General features: G+C 43.8%; 1 protein-coding gene across 12 annotated transcripts in view; it reads right to left on the reverse strand.

Annotated features, from left to right (window-relative positions):
• Positions 1 to 26143, reverse strand: part of mecom (MDS1 and EVI1 complex locus) — a 152852-nt gene that overhangs the window by 85980 nt on the left and 40729 nt on the right. For all 12 annotated transcript variants that reach the window (XM_037776069.1, XM_037776065.1, XM_037776062.1 and 9 more), the window contains exon 2: positions 19887 to 20233. In XM_037776069.1, the coding sequence (XP_037631997.1) occupies positions 19887 to 20233 (347 nt within the window). The remainder of the gene's footprint in view (positions 1 to 19886; positions 20234 to 26143) is intronic.

The following is a 26143-nucleotide window of genomic DNA, read 5'->3' on the forward strand; positions in this document are numbered from 1 at the left end:
TGAAGAAGTGATTACAGCAAGGTCAGAGTAAAGACAGAGAGGGAGGCAAAGATTTGAATGTGTGTAATGGTGATAATTTAAGGAGAAAGATTTCCAAGATATTATTAGCCAGATATTAACTATATAGTTCATATAAAACACAAACCAGGCAACCAGAGCCATATAGTCCAACACGTTCTGATCTGAACTCGCTTTGTCACACCCCTTGGCGTCACTTTAAGATTAGGCAACAAAACCACTATAGTTAGGTTTAGGAAATAAATACATGGTTGGGCTTAAAACTACTACATCTGTACAGGGAAAATGACACTGAATGTTGTGATTGTAAAGTGAAAGTGAAACTTAACGCTCAGGACATGGGACACGAACAGCAGTCTCCTGGATGACAGCCTTGTGTTTGATGGACCCATCCACCTCCCCTCTCTTTCGCTCTTTAAACTAAGTCACCACACTCCCGGCGCACTTTCTCGTAGCGTTTACTTTATACTTAATGGAATGCCTGGTGTGTTTCACACCGTGGCTAAAGGGTGCCTTGTACGACGGTACCGAACGCGGACGGCTGTGACAATTAAAGCCTTTATATTTAACGCCCTGGGAAAGAGAATGGACTGTATAGTTGGTAAAGTATGATGTAGTACACTGATGCACTGCATATGGCTTCAAAAAGTGATTTCACAGCAAGGATGTGTCATAAAGTCATTGGATTTTATAAGCGGAAATATTCAACACCAAAAGCTATCAAAAAAAAATTCTCAAAACCATTTATAATCATGACAGTGAAAGCAGAAAAAGTTGCCAGAATGGTGTTTCCATGTTTCCCCCAAAACTAAACAGCCAACTTAGTTAGTAAGTCAACGAGCTTCAGAGTGAAAAGTTCACTCTCATGCATTGACCTCTGACCCTTCCTTACCATTTGTGCAACTGACTCTTCATCAGAGTCAGACACATCCACCTGGAACCACAGTCGAAATGGCCCATAATCAAACAAAGACTCAGGTATGATTCCTTGCTCGTATTCAGAGTTTGACAAAAAGAAACAAGGGTTGTAAAAACACCACTCTTGTCCCCCTTCCTTTCTCTCATTCCAGCCCTTTTCTCTCTCCTCACAGTGTCCCCCGTCTCTCTCTCTATGCGTCTCCCAACTACGCCGCCAATAAATAGCGCAGCATGCTTAGTTATTTCCTCATTGGGACAGACAGAGAATGAGAGGTGGGGCCGAGTGCCACCGCCTCTATATGCACCTGACTGCAGTAAATCACCGCCACAGCGGTCCCATCTTCATGCTGGAGATTTAATGAACTACCGCGGGCTTTTTATGCCTCTTAAGGCTCGCTGAGTGACCACTTTGTAGTTGTTCAGAAGAGAGGCGACGCTGCCTCTGCCCACTAAATCTTCCCTGTGCCACCGAGGATAAAATCTCCCTTTATTCATGGGCTATTTACCAGATCCAGATTTATTACGGGGGGTACTCTAACAAAAGAGGGGGTGAGAGGCAAAACCCCCACTTCCCTCCTCCTCCCCCAAAGGCAGGCTGGGATAGAGACCCAAAGACTCATCCTCATGGGCTTGTTTGGTGGTTAAGGGGGGGGAGGGGCTGTTTTTTTTATAGGGTAAAAGTGCAGCAGAGACCTCAATGTGCCCTCTCTTAATGAGTGCACTGCTGAGGGCGACAAATGTGAAGCAGGCATACACGCTCTGGTTAAAGGAGGGCACACATACTGCACCTGAAAACACACATTTATGCATGCAGGTGTCTTCAAACAAGATTATGTAAGTGAAAAAACACTATCCGATATGTCCCTTCACTGACCCACGAGTACAGTGTTACCATGGTAACACCTCTCTGAGCCCCTTGTTGTGTTGGCTGGCTGAGGGGTCATGGGTGACAGGTCAAAGAGATACTTATAGATACATGACCTTTGTCATGGCTTTGTCAGAAGACCTTAACAAACCCCTTAAATGTCTTCACTCCAAAAACTCACTGCCTTAAGTACATACATGAATGAACGTCCAAATGCTGAGCATATATAATTCTATACTGTACGTTGGCGTGGATGGGTCTACACGTTGTCTGAACATGATAACACCTTTCTGCATCACATTCCTCTGGCATTGAAAAAGGCTAACGGCTTATATGCTAACAGCTCACCTGTCTGTGTTCTGCAGTCTCACTGCTTGCCTGCCACCACTTGTACCCTGCAGTTCATGGACTTTGCTGACCCAGCGTTGACCCTGTTGCATTGTGTCTCCTTGTTCCTCTTGAATAGACCCTACACCCTCCTCCTCCTCCTCCTCCCTTGGAAGGGAGGTGCCCTCTCTCCCAACTCCTACTTCTTTGTGTTTCTCTGTTATTTCAACTCTATGCCAGGCTGCTATCTGCCTGTTCAGTGGCATCATCGCCTTTACTAAATCCTGACGCGCTAAAGCTGATTATAATCTTGCCACTTGGTCTCTGTCAATTTCTTCTCCCCTTCAATGAAACTCAAACACAAACAGAAGAGTTCAATTTTGAAAATGACGAGCAATCTGTTTTTTGATCTGGCCCTCGGGCCCAAGCGGACAACTGTGAACAGCGCTGAGCCCTATTACGACAAACACACAAATCACCATAATACTTCCTCGAGCGGCGGCTCATCCAAGAATAACCGCACGACTCGAGTGTTTCTAAGCAAAACAAGTCCTCGCGGAGTTCAACAGACTTTTCCAGGCTTCTCTGCCACTTTCTCATTAGCGGAATGAAAGAAGCCTGCCGGAAACTCCACTGGCGCACGGACACAGCTGTGAGCTTTTGAGTTTGGAGTAAAAGTTTTGCTCAATAACAATTCATGAAAAAGCGAGCAGATTAATTACCGAATTTGATCTCGCTGGAGAAACTCTCTGAGAATTTAAAAGTTAGCGGAGATAAGGGGGACATCAAACAACCACATGTGTTTGCTTATTTTTTAAAAAGCTGGGACTTGTTATCAGGGCTGGGCAGGACTTTAGGCTCCACACATCTTGTTGTTGCGGAGCCTTTCTAGTCTTGAGTGTGCTGAGGAGATGGGGGGTGGTTAATGGCAGTATTGGTGTGTGTGTGTGTATGATGGGACCTGAACCCTGCTGCTAACCCCCCCGCTGCACAGGCAGAGGCCGGTGTCTGGATGGGTGCCAGAAGTTCTGAACTAATATTCACAATAATGTTCCTGCTCCGAGGGGCCAGCGACAGAAAACACTGTGGAGTCGTGCCAGCTTTCACTCCCCTCCTGTTCTCCTCTTTCCACTGCTCCACCACCACCACCACACCTCCCTCAGCTCGGGGAGTCTCTCCTTCTGTAGTTCTACCCTTCTTACTCCCTCTCTTCAACCATTTTTAAAGCTTATGGGAGAGTGAAGTGTGTTTATTGATGTATGTGTGTGTTTGCTGCGTCCCAACGCTGTTATTACGGCAACATACAAAGTCTAAGTGTGGACACGTCTGGCTAGTCTATTTTTGTTTGTATGTCAGTTGCAAGCGTGAACGGTATATGTTTTTTTTGTGATTAATTATTGAAATTAGCTAGAGATTGCGTTTTTTTTTATAGGTTCAATAATATTTAACCACACATGTACACCATTGAATATTTTTGCCACTATGGCTGACCCGAATGCTTCAACGCTTCGACCATTGCCTTGGTAAATCAACCTCCAAATCAGTATTCAAATGCTTTTCTTTTTCTTTTTTATGTAATAATTAAGTATAAATCTCCAAATAGCCCATGAAATAAGGAATAATCCCACAACATTATTCATATTCAACATTAATAATTATTAGTTATTCTCAGAAGGTCACTGTTTATTGTGTGTAGAGGTGCGTGTGTGTACAGTAGCACCTGTTCTGGGCACTGAAATAGGGGGACAGAGATAGACAGACTGAAGAACATGTCAGCCTGATGCACTGTGCCGTGCCGTCCCGTGCCACGCTGTAAAAATACCTGAGCAGTTTTAAAATTAAACCAGCAGTTTGAGCAGATGATCAGCGGAGCTCTCGTGTTGCTTCGAACACTCACATATCACAGCGCTGACTGCCAGACCGCTGCAATAGGTGAGCAATAGCTGCATTTGTAATTAAGTTACCTCAGAGTTCTTTTTCAAGATGTCTTCCTGTTATTTCTTCTCCTCCTACAGTATGCATGACATCGAGTCAAATCCCAAGGCGCACCTTAGCCAGTCTCCGTATCTCACAGTTCCTAAATTCTCATCCGACACAACTGAGGTGCATGTACTTATGTGACCCAGCCAGTGATCCCTGAATGGTAATTCTGTCTCAGACTCGTATTGAATATGGCCTTTGGCTCACTTCACAGCGCACCAGTGGAGAACCAGTGTTTTATTGCACTCTCTATATCTGTACGCTGGTGTATGTGGAGCAGGGAGACAGAGATGTACTGTATCTCCTCTGAGCCATCTCCTCTAACTACTCTTTATGGACCCTAATCACACCACAGGCATCTATCTTTGCTTTATGTGTGTGTGTGTGTGTGTGCTTGTATGCATGTAGAATGTTTTGTGTGTTGTCCATGTATGTCTGCATGTGTGGTGTACTGAATGTGCATGTTGGTATGTGTATGTCAGAGGCACCTCACCTCCTTCAACCACCCTGCTGATTGTTCCACTGATGACAGAATGCATCACACCCCCCCGTACCCCAAAAAAACTGATGATGCTGTCGCCCCGGAATCCCTTTTGTAGCCTTACCATCGGGAATCACCATAAATAACCATGACATCATCCCATTCTTATCTATGGGACGTCCCGTGCTGATCGATAGCATGGCTCCTGCAGTGTAAATAGCTTCTAATGCCCCATCTTCCCCTTCAAATAGGTCTACATTATTTATGATGGCTGTTAGGTTACCAGTCCAGGACACAATTTATTTCATCCCACCCCTGCTCCTATTATTACCACTGCTTTTGACTCCTGATGGGGAGATTGGGGCACGGGGTGGGAGATTGGGGAGGGGGAAGCATTCATCGCACGCAGGAAAAAAAAAAATGCCTGTGTTCTCAGAAAGCACCCACATACACCTTAAACTCCTCGAGAGGTCCAAAAGGCTCATCACTGGGATGAGAGAGGAGGGGGGAGGAGGTGAGGAAAAACGAGGAGGAGCGAAAGTGGACCTGAGTGCTGCCTGGTCCCACCCCGTGGTAACGATGGGACATCCTTTACTCAGATGACAGTGAGAGTGGCAGGCCTATTTGCGCGGCCGCCGGCGCGCTGTGACGGATTGGACAGACAGAGCGGTTGGAGGCTGCGTGGAAATGACAGGCTGCATTTCCATTTGGGTGAAAAATCTGGCTAACGTGGCCAACGTGGCTGGCTGGCTGGGTGGGTGAGGAGAGGAGGGGACACATGGGCTGGACAGCCAGTCTGCTGTGTTCTTGGTCAGTCTACTTTTCAGCCTGTCTGTCTCTTTGCCTCAAATTTCCCTGTCAGACACATGAAAGTATGGCCCAAGCATTTAGTAAAATTATTTAGGGCCGTAACTAATGATTATTTTCATTATCGATGAATCTGTAGATTATTTTCTCGATTTATCGATTAACTGTTTGGTCTATAAAATGGTGAAAAATGTCGATCAGTGTTTCCCAAAGCCCAAGATGACGTTTTCAAATGTCTTGTTTTGTCCACAATTCAAAGATATTCAGTTTACTGTCATAGAGGAGTACAGAAACCAGAACATATTCACATTTAAGAAGCTGGTAATCAGAGAAATTTCACTTTTATTTCTTAAAAAATTACTAATCATTATTATTAATTCTCAAAACAATTTATCGATTATCAAAATAGTTGGCGATTAATTTAATAGTTGACAACTAATCGATTAATCGTGCAGCTTTAAAAAATATTTACACACCTGATACTTGTGTTTAAAGGGATTTTCGGGAGCTTTCTATGACACACATGTCTACAACATGCATTATAAACATACTTATAATGCATTATAATCTGCTTATAGCACCGTATTATCATAGTTATATGCACTCATGCTTTATAACAATAATCATAACACATTAAAAAGCATTTTATAAGGTCAAGTATCATAATTTATAATTGCTGGTTACTCACTGACATCTTTTTTGCAAGCCCATGCCTGTAATGCATTATAAACATACTTTTAAGACATATAGTGTATGATTATAATGGCTTTATACAAACATTATACTGTATTACAACTATAGGAATTATAATACATTATGATCGCTGCAAAGAAAAAGTCAGTGAGTGACCAACAATTATAAAGTATTATAAGTCATTATAAAATGATTTGTAATGTGTTAAAACATGAATATTTATGAGTGCTTGCAATCTCCTTATAGCACTGTGTAATTATAGTTAAGTATAAGTATTTTTATAATGCATTACAGACATAGGCGTCATAGGAAAGTTAAAGCATTTTCATTTAAAGTACTTGGTGACAGCAACAGTCCCAGCAAATGTATTTGTACATATTAAATTTGATATAGTTAAAGATAGGTAGTAGCTGCATACTATAGGTGCAACATATATAATTACCCCACACACAGTCCCACACATGGGAGTAATATGTTGTCTATAGTGCATGTGCAAGGAAATGTGTGTATATGAGTGTGTGTATGACTCAGTGTGCTTGCAGAGCTGTGCCAGCCCCATGCTGTTGGATTGAGACAGACATGGCAGAGGATTATGGGAATTAAGCATATCAACATATTTCAGCACTTTGTAACGGCTTCTCATAGACACTAGAATAACACACCATTTCATATTCATCATTTAACACAAACACAAGACCATCCACTAAGCAAGCAGCCTTCCTGTGAAAACTTTTATGACTAAAAGGCCTGGGTTCGGGGACTTATTTCACCAGCGGGTGGAAAGACAGACTTTTTGCTGAGGTGGACAGCTCGCTTCTCAAAGAAGAGGGGCAGCGAAGTATTATTCTCCAAGCAAAACCCGAGGGTTTTGTGTGTGAGAACGGCTTGAGGAATGTTCATCCTCACGCCTCATTGGTGTTCTCATTGCTGCGCGCAGATCGAGCACTGGAGATGGGACACCCTAGATTTACGGGACGTGTCAGAAGCTTCACATCCTCGGCCCCCCTGGGGCCAATCTCCTGTCTTGATCTGGCCTGCAAGGAAAACAGCCGTCCCTCACAGGCTGACAGTGAGGTGGAGCCATCCAAACACACGGGGAGGACGGAGACTGGTGGAAATGAGGAATGTAAAGTAGGGGGGGGGAGGGAGGGAGGGATGGAGTGATGGAGGGAGGCCACCTTTGGCGAGGGCCGCCGCAGCTCTGGCAGTCAGATTCTTCACACATCACTACACAGTGATGAAATCGCCAAGTTGGGCTCCTGCAGAAACTGAAGGCTGATGACTTTATCTTAGTGAAGCGACGTCAACGGGAAGTTTCCATGGTGACGTGTATAAATAAACAGTGGCTGATCTGATCAAGACCTGCTGTTCAACAGGTGTTCACATTCAGTAGCTATTAGCCGTAGCTCAGTCATAGCCTTATTAAGCGTACTTAATAAGAGAGAAAGAAAGAGTGTGTGTAAACTCTCTCTTTACCCCACAATCTTTCTCGGCGTCGCTCATAAACCTCAGAATCCTCAAAGAGAGGAGAAGTTCGAGCTGCCTAAAGCCCACAAAGGCCTTTTTGTCCCCTGCAGGAACTGGTAGCTGTTCAGGAAGTGGAGCCTGGTGCCAGCAGGATGATTTATGGCTCTGTGTCCTGGGTGGTGGTTGGACCTGGTCCCACTGTCACTCAGGGCCAGAGAGAAGCACCGCATGGCCCAATCAGAGGCTGCCCAGAACTCTTAAAGACATTACAATGCCTGTCATAAAGTGGCTCAGAGGAAAGGGAAGCAGCCATAAAACAGCTTGGAGAAAGAGAACAATCGGAGGAGAGAGTACGGATGACACGATCCCTGCTCTCAGAGACTCTGGCCTGGTCTGTCTTGGCATCCTCTCCTTTCCTCTCCTCTCCTCTCCTCTCCTCTCCTCTCCTCTCCGCTCAAAGCCTAATTCGGCTGAGAAATTGATTTAGCAATTTTTTTCCTCATCTGTGCAGAAGACGCTAACTCGTTAGGACTTCACAGGGCTTGCCAGGACTGGAGACAACAATTAGTTTGTTGGAGATGTCAGAAATGGCCACTGAGTTTTGCAGGAAGAAATCCTTTGTGACGGATCGGTGCTGACAGCGCAGGCCCGGCGAGGAGGGAGCGACGGACTCCCAGAGCGCCCCTGTGTAGCGGAGGAACCTTTGGGCTGCATTAACCCTTATCTGTGGGCGCCGACGAAACAAAGTTCCCTCACAGACTACCTGCTGTAGCCTGGAAAATCCTATTACAGACTGCAGGGGGACACTTGGGAACGGTCCACCGGGAAATCTGTCTCCCTCGGCACGTACCAGAGACAGGACATCGAGTTCTCTCTCCACCTTCTCGCCTCATTCTGCCTCTCTTTCATTCACTCTGACTGATTTAGTCTCTCTCTGTTGTGCTCTTCTCTCCCCTTTATCCGTCTTTGTCCCTCTTCTGCCTCATCCATCACTCTTGTTTTCACCCTGTCTGGTTGTCTAGTTTTTGCCTATCCTATCTTCTCACAGACTGCCCCCTCCGCCGCTATGCATAAGCATGTTTTAAGTTCCTTTTTCATCCCCTCCACTCTCTCCCAGGAGGAGAAACACTATCTATTCCCCACCATCTTTGCATGAGTGAGCTGCATTTATCTGTGGATTCAAGGGTGACCGCCATGTGTAGAGCCCCGATCCCCCTGCCCCACGCTAAAGTTTAGAAAACTATAATGCAAAACACATGAGCATACATTATGCCGGACGTCTAATCCAATATATCCCAGAAGCATTCCCTTTTTATTGCTCAATTTACATCTTCAAACAATGAACAATGCAGGGTATGAAAAAGATACCCTGCAAAAGCTGCCGTAATGCAGTTAGAATAACATTCCTGGAGTCACCGTGAGTGTAAACAAGAAATGTAACTCTGCAGAACACAAATGAAGTCTGATTTGCAGCATGTGTAGCCTACAGTGCAGCATGGAGAGTTCACTTTAGAGAAAGCACTTGCAGAAGAGTAGTAGATATTATGTTTTGTACTTTGCTGTACCATTACTCTATAATTTCTGAGCTGTACGAGCAGGTAGTCTTTCCTTCTTTCAAAAGATATTTGTCACTTAGTTCTCATGATTTAAAAGGAATGCATGTTTATTCTGGGTATAATTAAACATCACCTATTGCAATTATGCAATGACAGAAATTGATGGACTGTATTATTATTATGCAACCTGAAAGCAATTACAAAACACTTATTGACCAGGATGTGATCGTGGGTTATTACCGCGGTAATTAACCCCATTAAATACAAGAGCCGCGCTAATTTAAAATGTGACCTTCAAACACTGTACAAACTATTAACAAATACACTGTTAGTTAATTGGCGCTCGGTGATACAGTAGGCCAAAAAACACTGGCTGGTCTCAGGTGTGTGTGGGCCGGAGCGCACTGTTGTGTAAACCACAATGACGGAAGACATATTCAAATCTTACCACATATTAAAATACCACATTACAAGTAAAAGTCCAGCATTCAAAAATTCCACTTAACGTACAATAATACAATTTCACAAAAGTACATCAGTGTTACCAGCAAAACATACTTTAGGTATGAAAACTCATTATGCCAACTGGCCCCTTTCAGAGCATTATATTCTCATATAAGATATTATTTGATTATGCTTACTGATACATTAAGGTAAAAGCAGGATTTTAAGGTTGTAGCTGGTTGAGATGGAGCTAAATTTACCTACTCCTGGTGGGTAGTTCAGCTTTATTTATAACAATGCGTCATATTTTATAAACAAATCATGTATTGAAAAGCACTTTGTAACTATGCAGGCTGTTCTCATAATTCGTAGCTATACCTAAAGTTAATGCACTGTAATTTGTGTAATATCCACAAAATAAATTTGTATGTAATCCCCGTAATCATAAGGTCGGGGTGGATGAGTGGGTCAAAATACACCGGACATACGCCCAGGTGATCGGTGTTCGTACCCTGTGTCGAACCAGAAGTCAACGCCACTTCCTGTGTTATTTTAACCCAAATCACGATCTTTTCCTAAACCTAACGAAGTAGTTTTGTTGCCTAAACGTAAGCAAGTTGTTTCCTGTAAAGACGGAAATTTATTTTGAAAAGACTGTATGCATGTGACAAACGTAAAAATCGACACGTGTGTCACGTGTTGCTGGACATGCATAGAAAAACGAACAAAAAATTAGGAATAACTTTTCCAAAGATATCTTACGAACCGTTGAATGAGGATACGTTGAACAATGGCTGTTAGATAAATAGGTTAGGTTAGGTGAAGTACTTGAGTAAATATACTTTATTACTTTCCACCATGGTAAAGTAGACACAGAGAGGTAAAATCCAACATGAATCATACCATATAAATTCATAGTATACATCACAGATGCTGTGTAGGATCACTTCAATGACCTGTATGTTACTTTACATGCCGACAAGAAATTAAACTACAATTTAACAAACACTGCTGCTGTTAGTAATAATACTGTCAATACTGGTAGTACTAAGAGAGTGAGAGGTACTACATCTGTGACATTTATAGACTAAAGTATCCATCAGCCAGTGTAGACGTGACATACTTATTTATCTTATCATGTAATAATGTGTGTCAGGAGGCGGGATGCCATCACCTCTCATGTAACACCCTCCCTGAGCAACCTGATGTGGTCCTCCCTCCTGTCAATCAATCGCTCCTCAGCAATCTTTGGCTTTTTTGCACTTACTCCCAGGCCACATCTGAGGGGACCAGACAGGGCCAGCTCACAAATATTGACTTTCCAATAACATGAGAGTGCACAGCAGCCTATCATATGGCTCGAATTAAAGCATTATGACATAATAGAGCGAAGTCGGGGTTAAGACCTCATTACTGCCACCCGGGGCCTCTGCTTTCTCTCTCTCCAAACCTGGCAGCTCTCAGTTCTGGTTTTGGACCTGCTCCACTCTAATTGGAGCGGCAATATGGAGTAATTGGAAGAGGGGTACGGTGTTACTGTGCTCAATGTGGCCCGGCCGGCGTTTTTTAGCGCTTAACCCAGTAATAAGCTCTCAAACCAGACCGCACCGTCCCATTACCCTTTGAACTGAGACAGAGGAGAGATTTAAACATGTGAGTGAACACACACACACACACACACAGAGCAACACACTCCATACATGGATACATAAGTATATGGAGATTGTGTGTGTGTCATAATAGCCGTGAGAGAGGGAGAGTCTGGCGGAGGCTAAGAGGACAGAGGGCCGGGCCCTGTTTGCGCAGCTCTGACCACAGACACAGAGAAAGTGGTTTCGTAGAGCAGTATTAGCTCTTGATTATTTGCGTTAACCGGTACTTAGATTTACTGCCTGGGTAATGCGATCTGACTGGTAGTTAAGCACTAGCAGCAACTCGGGGCAGGAAAGCCAGGACAGAGTTGCTGTTTCCCCGGACTGGACCAATAAAAAGCCTGCAAGCTCTGCCCCCGAGTCGCCGTTTCTCCCTCTCTCTAACCCTCCCCATTGGGAAGACATTTGGAAACAATCAGTAGTGTGTTTTAAGGGAAGGCCCTTCCCCTATCAATCCCCCTAGATAAGGTATCTATGAGCCTGGCTCTGTGGCCCCGCACACGGAATTCATCACCTCTGTTTCCTGTATGCTGTTTAGGGGTCCCCTCATTTTCACTCCTATCTGCGTAGAGTGCAGGGGGCACATTTTGTGTGTGCGTGTGTGTAAACCTGGTGTATATTTGTGGGTGCACATACACATTCCAAACACACAATGCTGATTTTTATATGTGTATAAATGAATAACAGCACTTTTTTACTCTGTAGACAGCTGACGAGGTGCGTTTGATTCGACTGCTCCGATCCTGGGTGGAGTCAGTAGCACATTCCCTTTACTCCTTTTCCTGATGTTACCTCAGTACTTTCACCACATTTACTGCCCTATTGAGTTGTAAAGTAATAGGAGGTTGTTTCACATTTTTACTCAAGGGGTTCACTCACAACAGTCTGACCTTAAAAAAAATAGCTCCGAGGCTCTTCGGTCGGTAACATAAAAATCTAAATTCTTGCGGTGAAATGAATTCAAGCTGGTGAGCTTTCGCTACATGCCACCCTCTCCTTCTCTCGTTTCTCCTTTTACTTCCCATTTCATAACACAGAAATGCCTCAGAAACAATGGGCTTCGACACTGACTTTGAAGCTTCCTTGTTTCCCGGCAAGTCTCGCCTGTGTACATCTTCCTTATTGCTTCTATAACAGCTGAGGACAGATGGCGTAAATGTGTGTTACAAGGCAGTTGCGTTTATATCGCGCCGGCGAAATCGATGCACCTGCATATAAATTCCATTATATCTGTGGCTGTCTAGACGTTTGTCATTGTGTTATTGAGTTTGCCCTGCGTGTGTTTCCGATCAGATCAGCCTCCTTTCTTTCAGTGCGTTATGTGTGTGTTTTGTCTCCCACCGTGAGCTATCAGCTGGTCAGATTTTTGTCTGCATCCCAACAGCCCCCCCCCCCCCTCTGAGCTTTTCAAACAGGTGAACTCCTTCTTCCTCATCCTTCCTTTTCCCGACCTCCTCTTTCAATCAAACAAGTCCGTCCATTCACTTCAGATCTAATAAGGCCCGTGACCTTTGCCCCGCTTGGGTGGACCCCTGACGAGAGCCTCCTTCACCTGGTATTGTGCTGCTGGCTACACCTTCCGACTGGCATAGCCCCCACTCACGCCCGCCTTTGTCCTTCTGCAATTCACTCTGACTTTGTTCAGTTAGTTAACCTAGCTTCCCCTCCCTGCTGGGAACTCAGACAGAGAAAGAGGGAGGAGGAGGAGAAGGTGGAGGAAGAGGGGGAGGGGGGGTCAGCGCGAAGGAATGAGGGGGAAATCAGAAATTTGTATAGTTTTTTTTTCGTCCTCTTTAACCGGGAGAGAAGAGTAGCCTCCGGACAAAGTGGAGGATTTGACTGACCCTGTACTCATAATATAGGGGAATCCTCTCACACTTTATCTCACACTCTCTCTTTATGAATGTGCCTCATCTCCTCTCGCTCCTCTCCTCACATGAGATTAGAACATCAGTAGCACCCCCCCGCCCCCTCAAACACACACACACACACACACAAACACAGGCCTCAACCAGCACCAACAAACAACAGATTAACCCAAAGAAAGGGATTACCAATCAACTGAGAGGCAGGGAGACGGACCCCCAGCTTGTTTTGTCTTTGGGATGTTTGAATGGACATCACTCCCCGTCCAAGACAATCAAGCTCCGGTTACACTGAATGGGGAGCTCATCTCCCTCACAGACACCAGGAGACACAAAAAGCAGACACAGACACACGCGGCTGAAGGCATTATGGGGCTGCACACTCTGCACCGTGTGAAGGAAGTTAGAGGCCAGGGGGGTTTTTGGTAGCTCAACAGGTTAAGCACATTACATTTACTCACCACGATTGGGGCCAATTCAATTCGATCAATTGTTGAATTGATGTAATAGAAACATCTTAGAAACACATATGATATTTTAGACATTTGAGATGACTGCGCTGATCATAATAAAGCAAAGCAGGAAAGACGTGGGCTACCTCCAGGTCTGAAAAGTGAAGCCAATGCAGAAGTGCCTTAAACTTGCATTCTTTCTAATAGCAAAGAAGTCTGATTGTATAGAAGTCTATGAGAAAATGAGCCTACTTCTCCCTTGATTTATTACCTCAGTAAACATTATAAAAATGAGTTTATGGTCTCAATCGCTAGTTTCAAGTCTTCTTCCAATACAGCATGATGTTCATTTAGTAAATAATGGTCCCATTTACAGTCAAATAGACCATAAAGCAGGGGATGCTTTATGGCGTAGCTACCTTGTGATTGACAGGTCGCTACCACGGCGTTGTCCGGTCTGGGAGTTGTCCGTGTGTTCGTCTTAGAACTTTAACCCTTTCACAGTGTGTTTTCCGTTCATGAAAGTTAATTGTAACATTTTGGTCACCTAAAAATGTCTTATTCAGCATTTGGTTGTACTTAGCTTCACCCTCTTGTTTCACTTCTGGTTGCAAAATAACAAGATGACGGCAGCCAAAAACCAAGAGGGCGACAGCCAAAATGCCAAACTTCAAAGCGGCATTCCACAAACCAATGGGTGACGTCATGTTGACTATGTCCATTTCTTATATACAGTCTATGGCCTTAACACTTCTGTGTTTGTTGTGACTGCTCAGCTTCTAAGCAGGACAATGACAAGGCACTCCTGAATACTAACTGCTAAAGACTTCATTAGAACATTGGAACTATATAGAGAGGTAAAAACCTACTTCAGTCCGTCCTACACCCTCAGACCAAATTCAGGAAAAACCTTGTGCCCATGACCATATTCACTTTTAGCCCCAACCCCCAGCAGTTATCCTACCCTCAGGTCTACCCAACTACATACTACTACTACTACAACTGCTACTACTAGTCTTACACAGCTCAGAAGTGTAGCTGTATTTACAATTAGAGGACATGTGTTTCCTCTGCAGCACAGCTCAGCAGTCTCTTGTCCAGAACATTCAGTCGACATGGTGACACATTTCCCTCCTCACACTATCCGGTCACACACAACAGATTTTAATGATCTTTATTGTCTTCTTTACAATTCATTAAGTGCCAACGAGACCCGAGTGTGTGCTGTGAACGGCTCCTCCATAATTACATACAGTGTCTCCGCAGCCAGTCAGTGCTCTTCTCATGAGAGAGAACAGGTCCCACAATGATGTCAGCGCAGCCGTTGTGTTCACGCAGCACAATGCATTGACAACCGCCATTCACATCGCCTTTGCAGACGCGGGACTTTTTCACTTTGAATTTCTTGAAAAAAAAACAAAAAAACGATATGTGTGTGTACGTGTGTGTGAAAATGTGAAGATGTGTGTCCATTGAGAGGTGCGTGAGTGACAGAGGGGTTCATCCCTAGCGCCTGCCTTTCTAAGCGCTGCTGTGGGCAGGGCCATCTCCGCTGACAGTGGATGGGATGTGGCAGGGGCTCGGGGATTAAGGGGCTTTTAGGAGGACCGAGAGTGGCTCTTTCTCCCTGTGACAGAGAGAGGTGACAGGCCGTCAGCGCACAGGGGACAGGCGGACAGCCAGCCAGAGACATCTGCATTCATTCAAGACAGCGGCTTATCCGTGCACAAAAAAACACGCCCTCTCGAAACGCCCTCCGTCCACGCTCTCACACTCTGTCTTACACACGCACGCACGCATGCACACACAAGAGCGTATGTGGACACACATAAACTCTGATCCCGGGATCGACCTTCCCTAGAGTTCACACTGTCTGTACATATAAAAGGCAAAATGACAAAAGCAGTAACTACAGTTGAATTACAGTTGCAAAACTACCGGAAAACTTTGTATTCTTTTGGTTGTTTCCGCTTTTTTTAAATATGACGAATCACCTGCTGGCACGTTAACCACACTCTTTATAAGCTATAGTTTCATCATTTTGGAATCTCAAATTGAAAGTGTCTAATCCAACACTAATACAAAAACACTAGGACTGTCCTCGACCAACGAAATTCTCAGTCTACTAAAACTCATATGAATTTGTGAAATAATCGATTAGTTGATTTAATCGACAGATCCTTAGAACTGAGTTACTCCACGAAGAATCATGCAAAAGCACCACTTTAAAACTTATGTTTACCAGAGATGCTCGATGCTTTATAAGACATTCAGCATAAAAAAAGCATGAAAAACGACTAATCGACTAAAGAAATCTTACTCGTCTAAACGTTTAATCGACTAAGAGAAGGCAGCCCTAAAACACACGATGCAAACTTGTTTATTTTTCTCAGTAGATCATTAGAAATGAAAGGTTTTCAGCTGACAACAGTTTAAATGATGGGTGTCCTCCTGGCCAGGCAGCTGCTTCTCCTCCTTCTATCCTCCCATCCTCTCATGACCGGGAGGTTCAGGAGACAGGCAGAGCCAGGAAAGGCCCAGCCCAGCCACCTAATCCTCTACTCCCATTCACCATCCCTGCTAATCTCCTTCACCACCTCCCCACCACCACCACCACCACCACCACCAACACTATCGCCTCCACCTCCACCTCCGCCTCTCACTCAAGAGGTGCACAAAGGCCCTAAAGCGCCCCTGTCCCGCCCCGCTCACCATCACCACCCCTTCTCGCACCCCTAACCTGCTCCGCCCATCGCTCCTACAGCAGGAGGCACCCAGTTTTCTAAGCCCAGGACCCATAATCCCGTGGGGCTGCGCGTTTTGGGTGAGCCCAAAGGCTCATTGAGTGCTGGATAACTCTCTCCCGGACTCCCAACTCTCTGTCTTATTGTTGCCGCTGCTGAGAAGAGGACGGACACAAATGGAGTTTGAATTTCAATGTGCCTAACGACTCAGAGAGAGAGACAGCAGAATATGGACTGGAGGGCATCCAGGCGTTAAAGAGTGTTTTCAAGGAAGCCATGGAGAAATACATGCAAATACTGTGGGCTAGTGCAGGCTACCTCATCCCCATTCTGGCACAGGGAAGATGGGATGCAATATTTTACAGTTCATGTTCTTTCATCCATTATTTAAGTGAAATTATTAAATAAATTCTGGGATAACAAATTGAGTACTTAACCCTTGTTTATTATATTTTTTCATGTGCTAAACTTTGGTAATAAAACGGGTCATCAGCTTTGTTCCGGTCGGTCCAAAGGAGACTTGGAGTATTCACCAGGGTTGAAAGGTCACTTCACTTTCCATTTAGATATTCAAAGTCAGTTGGATTTATTTCAAAACTCCCATTCTTCTTGTATTAAGTGTTCATTGTTCTATTTTAAATTAGGGGTGGGAATCACCAGAGGCCCCACGATATGATAGTATCATGATACTTAAGTTAAGATGTTATTGCGATTTTAATCATTTTGCAATATGCTGAGTATTGCGTTATGATATATTGCGATTTATTGCCTTTTTTTCCAACTGCAAATTATGCAGTTGCTGTTTTATCTAAAAAGATACACTTTTCACTTTGTTCATCTCCGAGTTTTCATTCATGTATCTTGAGGTCAAGGGACCCCTTTGAAAATGGCCATGCCAGTTCTTCCTTGTCAAAATTTAGTGTAAATTTGGAGCATTATTTAGCATTCTTGACATGGTTGGTATTAATCAATTCCTTGGGTTTTGTAGTTTCATATGATACCAGGATCTTCAGTCTAGCTTTAAGACTGAGCCCTACAACATCTGAAAGAAAGAATAGTGGCTGGATTGTTAAGAGGTTAAGAGTTTATATAATACAAGATCAATTCTTGACGTCTGTGTATCGATACAATATTGGCGCTTAAAATATCGCAATACTATGCTGTATTGATTTTCCCTCCAGCCCTATTGTAAATACAAATTCAATTAAATGAATTCCTAATTAATAAATTGATAATTTGAATTAATAAATCCAGTCTAGTTTCAGTTTACATTTAAATTATTTTAATTGAAAGTGATTCTTCAGTCAACAAAGTGGTTGTGTTGCTGTGGGAGAAATTGTTTATACTGACACAGATAACATCTGACAAATGATTTAATTCATAAAGAAATCCTTAATATAAAGACAAAAATCATAAACTTAATAGATTTGTCTCAGCTCACAAACACACACTCACACAGTGAGCATCACAACTACTGGCACAGTCAACCCTCCAGTTCTGCATACGACAGTGCAGGTGAGCGTCTCGGCTTGACAGACCCCTCACTGCTGCCTCTCTACCTCTTATTTACCGAAGCTATCTTTCCCATAAGTCACCATTCCTGTATTCATAAAGCATCGTGGACGCTGTAACTCACTCTTCCCCTTTATGAATAAAGCCCCCAAATTTATGGTGATGGCTCTGAGGACCGGTGGCCTCCCTGGTGACAAACTTCCCCCAGTCTGTCACCACTGGCCCGGGCCGCTCAGGGCCCTCCATCAAACGCTCCAGATGGGAGCGCCACTTTAGCGTTCCCCCGGTCGGTGACATCACCTCGCTGCGCCGCACGGAATTGATGATGAAAGCAAACATATCTATCTTAACTCACATTTGCCAAATCAATTTTATTTTTACAGACCCTCCGCAGGCTTATTGGCATATTGACGGTTTGCAGGCGGGAGGGGGTGTGGGGGGGTGAGGGATGGTAAACGGGTGGGCATGGGAGACGAGGGGGGAGGGTCAGGAGGGCTTAATGGCGTTTACCATATTTAATGCAGAGGGATGTCATCACTGAATATCCATTCTGAATAATGTGGCATTTCATCATAAATTCTTTACAACTTATTTACTTAATGGAAAGAGTTATGGCTCGCTGTCAGGGTGGTAATTAAACATTGTGATACAGTGCTGCCTCGCCAGGATCCCATCTTTCCCCTCAATCCCCCCAACCCGCCTGCCCCAAGACACACACACACACACACACTCTCACATCCCTGCTCCTCAGCTTTTTAAATACATATTATTATTCAAGCTCCCCATAAATTACCACCGGATTAAAATTCATGAAACCTCTTTTTCCTTTATTTCCTTCCCTGGGAAAAAGAATAACCCAGAGAGCTCGTTCAACCGGCTGTAAATCTCTTAGAGAGGGACAGAGACTTTTTTATTAAGATTATGAAAATGGGCAAAAATGAAGAGTTTTTCCTCACTTCAATTTAAGAGACATTTATATATTGCGTCTCACCCCCGGCAGTTGATAATGAGGGAGAAGTTGGAGAAATGTAGTCCAGAGTGAAAAAAAAGAAGAAGAAATTTATTTTGATTTGGTCCGAGCCAAAACCACTGAGTCAGAGCTGATGGGCTGGAGTAATGCTCTGTGATGCAAACCCAACGAGCACCGGTCCAAATCCAAAACTATTTATATGAGCCGAATGTTGACACTCTACCAATACGTTCTCAGTCGGCTTTAAAGTGCTGCATTGAATTGGACTCACACTGGGTTAGGGAGACTTTAAGAGAAGGATGTAGAATGCTGTATTGAAACATCTTTTTGTGACTTTTCACTTTATGAACTGCATGGTCAGCGCTTCTTAATGAGCTTTCTGTCCCACAAAGGGACAAAGGCCTGAATATGAAAGACTAAATCCTCACATCCAAATTAAAGAGGATCTATTTCTGGAGACTTAATGAGGCTGATACTCTGCCGGCCCCTTCCTCCCTACTCTATAAAACCGAGCTAGCATGACACTGACGGAGACCACATCTAACCTTTGACCTTGTCCTGTGACCCTGCCTTCGATTTGTTTGTGCCGGCTGACCAATATGTGATTTGCCAATGGCCGCACTGGGTCCCTAACCGGGATGAAAAAGGGATTTATGGCTTTTCATTTTAATTGAGTTAAGAGCACAACCTCGACTCCCTTTTCTCTCAGTGGCACTGAGCTAACATTACATCACTGGGCAACAAACGGCCACAACAGCCTTGTGGTCACTGGGCTAAATGTGAGCATGACGACATGGGAGGAAATAAAAACTGATGTGAATGCTACAGTGTATATTGGCCAAGGAAAACCCCTCTTGTCATAAAGCGTGCTACTACTGTTGCAGAAAAACCTCGTAACTGCAATGTTTCATGTTTATACTTAGCTTAAGCTGCTGTTATAAGTAGAGCAAATTTCTTTAGCCTAGCTGCCATGTAATCTATCCCAACACCATTGAAATATGGTGGCCACTGTAAAAAATGCCTGTTTTCTGAATTCTTGATATTATAACCAATAGGTACCAACTCTGCAAAGCAGCAGTTTTGGATCACGTTAACAATATTCACATGAACTCTTCTTTGTGTGTTATGTTCCTACCTCCCAGCCTTGAGTGGGGTCTCGGAGATGAGGCATGTGCTCTCCTTCATATGGTCCAAAGCGCTCCCCGACGTTTACCCTCCTGCAGCTCCAGATGCCCAGGCCTCCTCCTGGAACTGCTGACTCTCGCAATTCAAAGTCCAGGGGAACGGTCAAATCTTCTTGGGGTAAAAAGAAGCTCGGGTGTTGGAACGACAAGGGGAGCTGGGGTGAAGCCTCGTCATCAGAGAGCGGAGGGGACGCCGGGTCCTCTGCCAGGGCCGAAGATGGCGTGGGATCACCGTCGGAACCACATACGTCGTCTAAGATGTCGGACGGGTAGAGGGCAAACTCATCGTCGCCATCACCTGTGAAAGACACAGAGAGAGTCTCTACGTGAGGGTGATGCTCAGTGATGTGTTTGTGATCGTTGGTTTATCACAAATTAACACTGGCGACAGGTTATCTTTCCTTTAATAGGTTCCTGACAACACTGACAAGTGAGTAAAACATACAAAGTGTACATTTATTAACTTGGATCAGTTAGCAGGAGGGGCAACAGATGTGAAACAACATGTGCGGGTGTCATGTGACAAAGCCTTGATGCTGTTTTCATTGAGCTCACTTGTTTCTAATGTCAATGTTTTTCTTGTTTCTAGTTTCTAATCATTGTTCCTGACCTAGGAAACACCCAACAGACACATTTTAATTCACGTCAACATTTAAAATAAGAATTGAGATGTCAAAAACAGGAGCAGCAACGCGGCATGTTTGCCATTTGTTTGAGCTAATGCCAAGGTGGGTAAGCAGGGTCTGCTCAGCATTGTACTGCTCTGACTGTTTTATATTTCCTTTTCCTGAACTCTTTCTCCACCGTACAGTGAAAACAGAGGGAAGCACACCGGGGTTAATTGTGAATAGAGTGAGACAGGACATAGAAGCACGACCCTTGAACCCACACTGGGCTTCTTCAGAGTGGCACACGTGGCTGGTGCGGAGCTTAATGGTGGAAGAGGGATTGAATCATTTACAGTGTTGACACAGGTGCAGGTGTAGCACAACATAGGTGGAAATAAGGGCAAGAAATCAGAGAAATAGATAAATTTCCATGCAAAGGCAGTTAGACAGGGAGAAAGACAAGTTCACATATCAGACAGGTCACCAACACAAGCAAACAGACGAATCAAGAGCTAATGAAGAAGCCATCTAGGGCGACAGACTGCCAGCCAGGTGGCGAGACAGAAAGACACTCGAATCCGGAAATGATTCACAGGAAGCTGCCGCTCCCCCAGCGTGCATCTGAGCTGGGCAGCGCCTAACGCAGGCTGACGGACCACGGGGAGAGGGGGCTCTGCTAATGAGGCTCCACAACCCATCCCTGGGCTGAGGAACATTCCTGAAGGGCTGCCTGTGTGACACTGTACCGCTGCGCTGTCAGCCACAGAACCTTTGATCCACACAGATACACACACACACGTCTTGCTCACTGGCCATGAAGTAACCGTGCTTCTGATTGACTGAACGGGTCACCGTGATTGGCCACAGGTGGTCATAAACTAACCTGAGAGATTAACTCAAGACCCGGACAAAGTCATTGAACTTTTTCATGCGCTCTCACCTTTAAAACGGCCACAACCTTCGACACATTACTTGAAGAACAAGATAAGTGCATTGCATGTAAATAATCCTTAAAGGGACAGTGTGTAGGATTTGGCGGCATCTAGTGGTGTGGTGTGGTTGCAGATTGCTCACTCCTCCCTTTACAAGACTGCGGTGATGTGACCGACTAAAAAGACATGCCGACGCTGTTCGCCTCGCTCAGAGGCCGTATCTTCACAAGTGTGTGTGATGTAACTATGATTACTTTCTGGTAACGTAAAAACCTGAAAGGTTCTCTCTAGAGCCAGTGTTTGGTTTGCCCGTCTGGGCCACTGTAGAAACATGGCGGAGCAACTAGTGGGCAAGTCCGGGGTCTGAAAAGTGACAACTTACAACTTTAACTCTTTCACATTGTGTTTTCAGTTCATGACAGTTAATTATAACATTTTTGGTCGCCAAAAATGTCTTATTCAGCGTTCGTTTGTACTTCGCTCCACCCTCTTGTGTCACTTCTGGTTGCAAATAACCAAGATGGTGACGGCCAAAAGGCCAAACTGAAGGCTTCAAAACGGTACTCCACAAACCAATGGGGCAACATGGCGGACTCTGTCAAGAGGACATGCTCCCTATGTAGATATGAAGGGCTCATTCTAAGCAATCGAAAACCCGATGATTCTTAGTTTCAGGTGATTATACACAAATGAAAACATAGTTATGAATATTAAATTCCATTTCTGCTAATAGATCCCCCGAAACGTTACGCACTGTTCATGTAAAGTATGTGCAAGGTCAAAGCACATTATCTGGTGAAAAGGAATGCAAAACTGTCAACCGCCGCATAAGCGGTACATGAGCTGTTTTCCTCTGCCAGTTAAGAATCGTAATTCCTGTCAAAATGTGTGTTTGCTCTGGGAAAAAAAAAAATCTATGCATGAACACATTGTGCTGAATCAGCTGTCTATTACGGATATTTGCCTGCATTTCTGTGACATGCTGTATGTATTTGTCGAAGCAGATCTACAACTTAAGTATTTCTCAGTCATTCCCTGCAGCAATACCTGATCACAGTGTCTGCAGCTATTGTGTTTGACACACACACTGTGTGGGCCCAGCGTGTTTGAGAGGAAAAGTCTTTTAAAAGGCTCTGCTGAGCCGGGCCGGGCATGAAACCCAATGTGGCTCTCGGAGTCAACGTAATGATTTTCAGCACGGAGTAACGCGGTTATAGTCCTGGATGTGAAGCTTGCCATATGGTAGAGGGACAAGAGCTTTTAAAGGTAACTGTATCCCCTCCATTGCTGTTTCCCCTCTGACATTTCCCCCCCTCACACCGGTCTCCAAGTTTATATTTGATTTAGACCAGAAATTCCCCCGGTCAAGTGGTCTCAACGAGAGCATTTCAGCTCATAAACATATACGTTTCTGTAAGGTAAACGTTAGCCGAAAGCAAATATGCTATGTTCGGAGTTTTAAAAATTGTGGTTTCATGTGCAGATGATTGATAAGTCAAAGAGCGTAGCTGTGCTTAGACGTGTGGGGCGGTAGAGACGCTGAGCACAGATGATCAGTGTGTGTGTGTGTGTGTGTGTGCGTTTCTGGGTGTCTCAGCCTACTTAAAGCAAATAATCCTGTTTGTTTGTTCAGTAATGGACATTACTTCATCATCGAAAGCTGACGCCCTTCATCAAAGAGCAAGCGCCAAAGGAATTCTGGGTAGAGAAGGGGAACTCCAGCTGGGTGCAGCACCAAGACTTCAGCTGTGTTATCAGTACTGAGATGGCACATCGTGATAGTACAAGAAAGCAAGTGTATAAAAAAAATAAATAAAAAGAAGCACAACTTTGATGTTGATGTATCTGAAAGACAACACAAAAGATTTAGTGCAAAATAATGAGGAAAACAATATTATCTAACCATCAAAATCACTCACGGACATCAGGAAATACATCACGGCACTTTGCATAAACACAGATATGCACAGACATGTATACCGTGTATTTAAATGCTCGCGCTTGACGCCAAATTCATTAATTTTTATTAAGAGGGAAAACATTTGTTCCCGGGCCTGCTATCTGCATGGGTGGAATGATTTTCACCTCTGCCACGAGGTGTTGGGCGGACTCATACATCACACGATTACCCCGAGCAGCGAGCAGGGCCGCCATCATCAGGGAGTGAATTAAAGATGATAGAAAGAGCTATTAATCACTGTGACAAAGCCCCTAATGGAGGTGTGACCCAGCCACTGCCGACGGGACGCCAAGGGGACGCACCCACGGGACAAATGGATACATATGTTTACAGAGAGAAATAACCTACCTGTGGACATAGTTAACCCCCCCCTCCCTTCTCTCATTTTTTTCTGCACCGCTGTCTTTCTTAATCTTACTTCATCGCTGTGTTTCTAACAATTGTGTGTGTTTTGCTACGTTGACCCATTTTACTCTATGTCGTCTCTTATATGCAGGTAATCAGGTAAACTCTACTACTCTATCCTGTACATCTGCAACAATTAATCGAAGAATTGATTAGTCGATTAGTTGTCAACTACTAAATTAATCAACTATTTTGATAATCGATTAATCGGTTTAAGATTCCAGCTTCTTAAATGTGAATATTTTCTGGTTTCGTCACTCCTCTATGACAGTAAACGGAATATCTTTGAGTTGTGGACAAAACAAGACATTTGAGGACGTCATCTTTGGCTTTGGGAAACGCTGATTGACATTTTTCACAATTTTCTGATATTTTATAGACCAAACAAACTGATCGGTTAATCGAGAAAATTATTGACAGATTAATCTACAATGAAAATAATTGTTATTTGCAGCCCTACTATCCTGCTTGTTTTAAGTGATGTTCATTTGTAGGCGTGAAAATTTTTATCAAATCTTTTACATCATGTGACTTAAAAAAATATTGCTATTTTCTTACATAATCTGGTGAGTCATGCATATTCACATATTCTTGATAAAACTGATGAAATTATAACTGTGCAAAAATATTTATGGAAAGCTAATGAAAAATACTATTACTATTTTAGTAAACTAAATTGGAGTGTTATTTCCCATTTCCTCCACTGCATCTCTGCTTATAGTGTAAATTGCTAGACAGGCGATAACACTGTAAGGTGGGAACATTATTCATCTACTTAACCTGGGCCCAATTCACAGACCACTTCATCTAGACCAGATAGAGGGGTCTAACAGCTGACTGATGGGGTCTTAGATCATGAAATATGGAAATGAACTCCTCACCTTATGAGGACCGTCCCTCACGCTTATCTGTAGACATCATTTGTTGCCTGTGATAACAGACAAATGGGACGGGAGGGCTTACCCTTGTACCGCGGGTCAAACATAATCACACATGATCCCCTCCATTAGTCATCACATCCAAATTCTGAAACTGAACTCTTCATCATCCCTCTGCTTTCTATTTATATCTCTACACCAGGACAAGCATGAATATGTTTGGTGTAGAGGGAAGAACCAGAACCACAGTTGAAGTATTTTTATTGCACTGCTGCTAAATCAACTTAGAAATAGTTTGGAGGATTCAAACTAAGTGCGAGGGGTTGAGAGGGGCTACGGCACGATTGCTGTTATTGCATACTGATTCATTTGCCTGAAAAATGGAGGATACCCTGAGGGCGATGTAGGCGTAGACATCTGGGAGAGACAACTCATTGTGACTGAATTCAAAAGAATATAAATATAATTATCTTTAGTTGGTTAATTTTAACGCTTTTACAGCTACTGCCAAACAGAAAAATGGCTGCTGTTGATTTGCTAAGCGCAGTTAATTACAGTGCATCAGTTTGTGCCTAGATTCCCTCAGCAGGGTGTATAGGAGAGCGTTTGGAGCCCCATGCCCTCGGGAGAGGCAATAAGCTTCCTAATTAACTCTGTCTTTGTGCTTAATGGAGGCCTTAGCGCCGCTTTTGGGGAGTCTTTTGGTCCGCGGGTCCATTGGGGTGACTGTGGTACTGAGTGATACAAACCACAAACATTCATAGCCGTAGGTAGCTGTATACGTATACAGTCCTGGCCCATTGTCCATAATTTATCTCTCAAGATTTGTTTCTTCAACCAAAAACAATTAAATTGTAAAGAGTAAAATTTTAAATAAAACATTTGTCAATGTTGTTGTTTTTCCCATTTTGTCTTTCTCAAGCTGTACAAAAAAAAATCATGCAAAGGTCATGGATGAATTAGCTAAATTAGCATTATTTTTAAAAGATAAAATATGGTTAGAGTAGGTTTAGTATTTGCATGTTGTTTATTGGACCTTGGAAAATCTTACACTTTTATTTCCCTGAGAAAGTGTCTTAAATACCCTTAAAATTAGGGATAAAAACAAGTAATGCTGCAGATATGTCTGAATAAAATGCCATACGTGTGGTTGTATTCACAAATTTACGCATTCATATGCTCACAAACAGGCACTCTCATTGTACAAACTGTTTAAGCACACACACAGAGACACACACTCCACAGAGTAACAAGAGCAGAGCTCTTTACACAGTCTTAATTAATGAGAGCATTGTCTCTGTTTTTTCACCCCTGTGTTAGTCAACTGCTCCCCGCTCCAAATGGAAAACACTCCATTAAGGGCCCTGGGCCGAGTTACCAATTAACATCGCACAACAAACTGAAACTTAGAGCCGGTCCCTCTGT

Source organism: Sebastes umbrosus, chromosome 7 (assembly GCF_015220745.1).
Source record: "Sebastes umbrosus isolate fSebUmb1 chromosome 7, fSebUmb1.pri, whole genome shotgun sequence".
Classification (NCBI taxonomy): Eukaryota; Metazoa; Chordata; class Actinopteri; order Perciformes; family Sebastidae; genus Sebastes; species Sebastes umbrosus.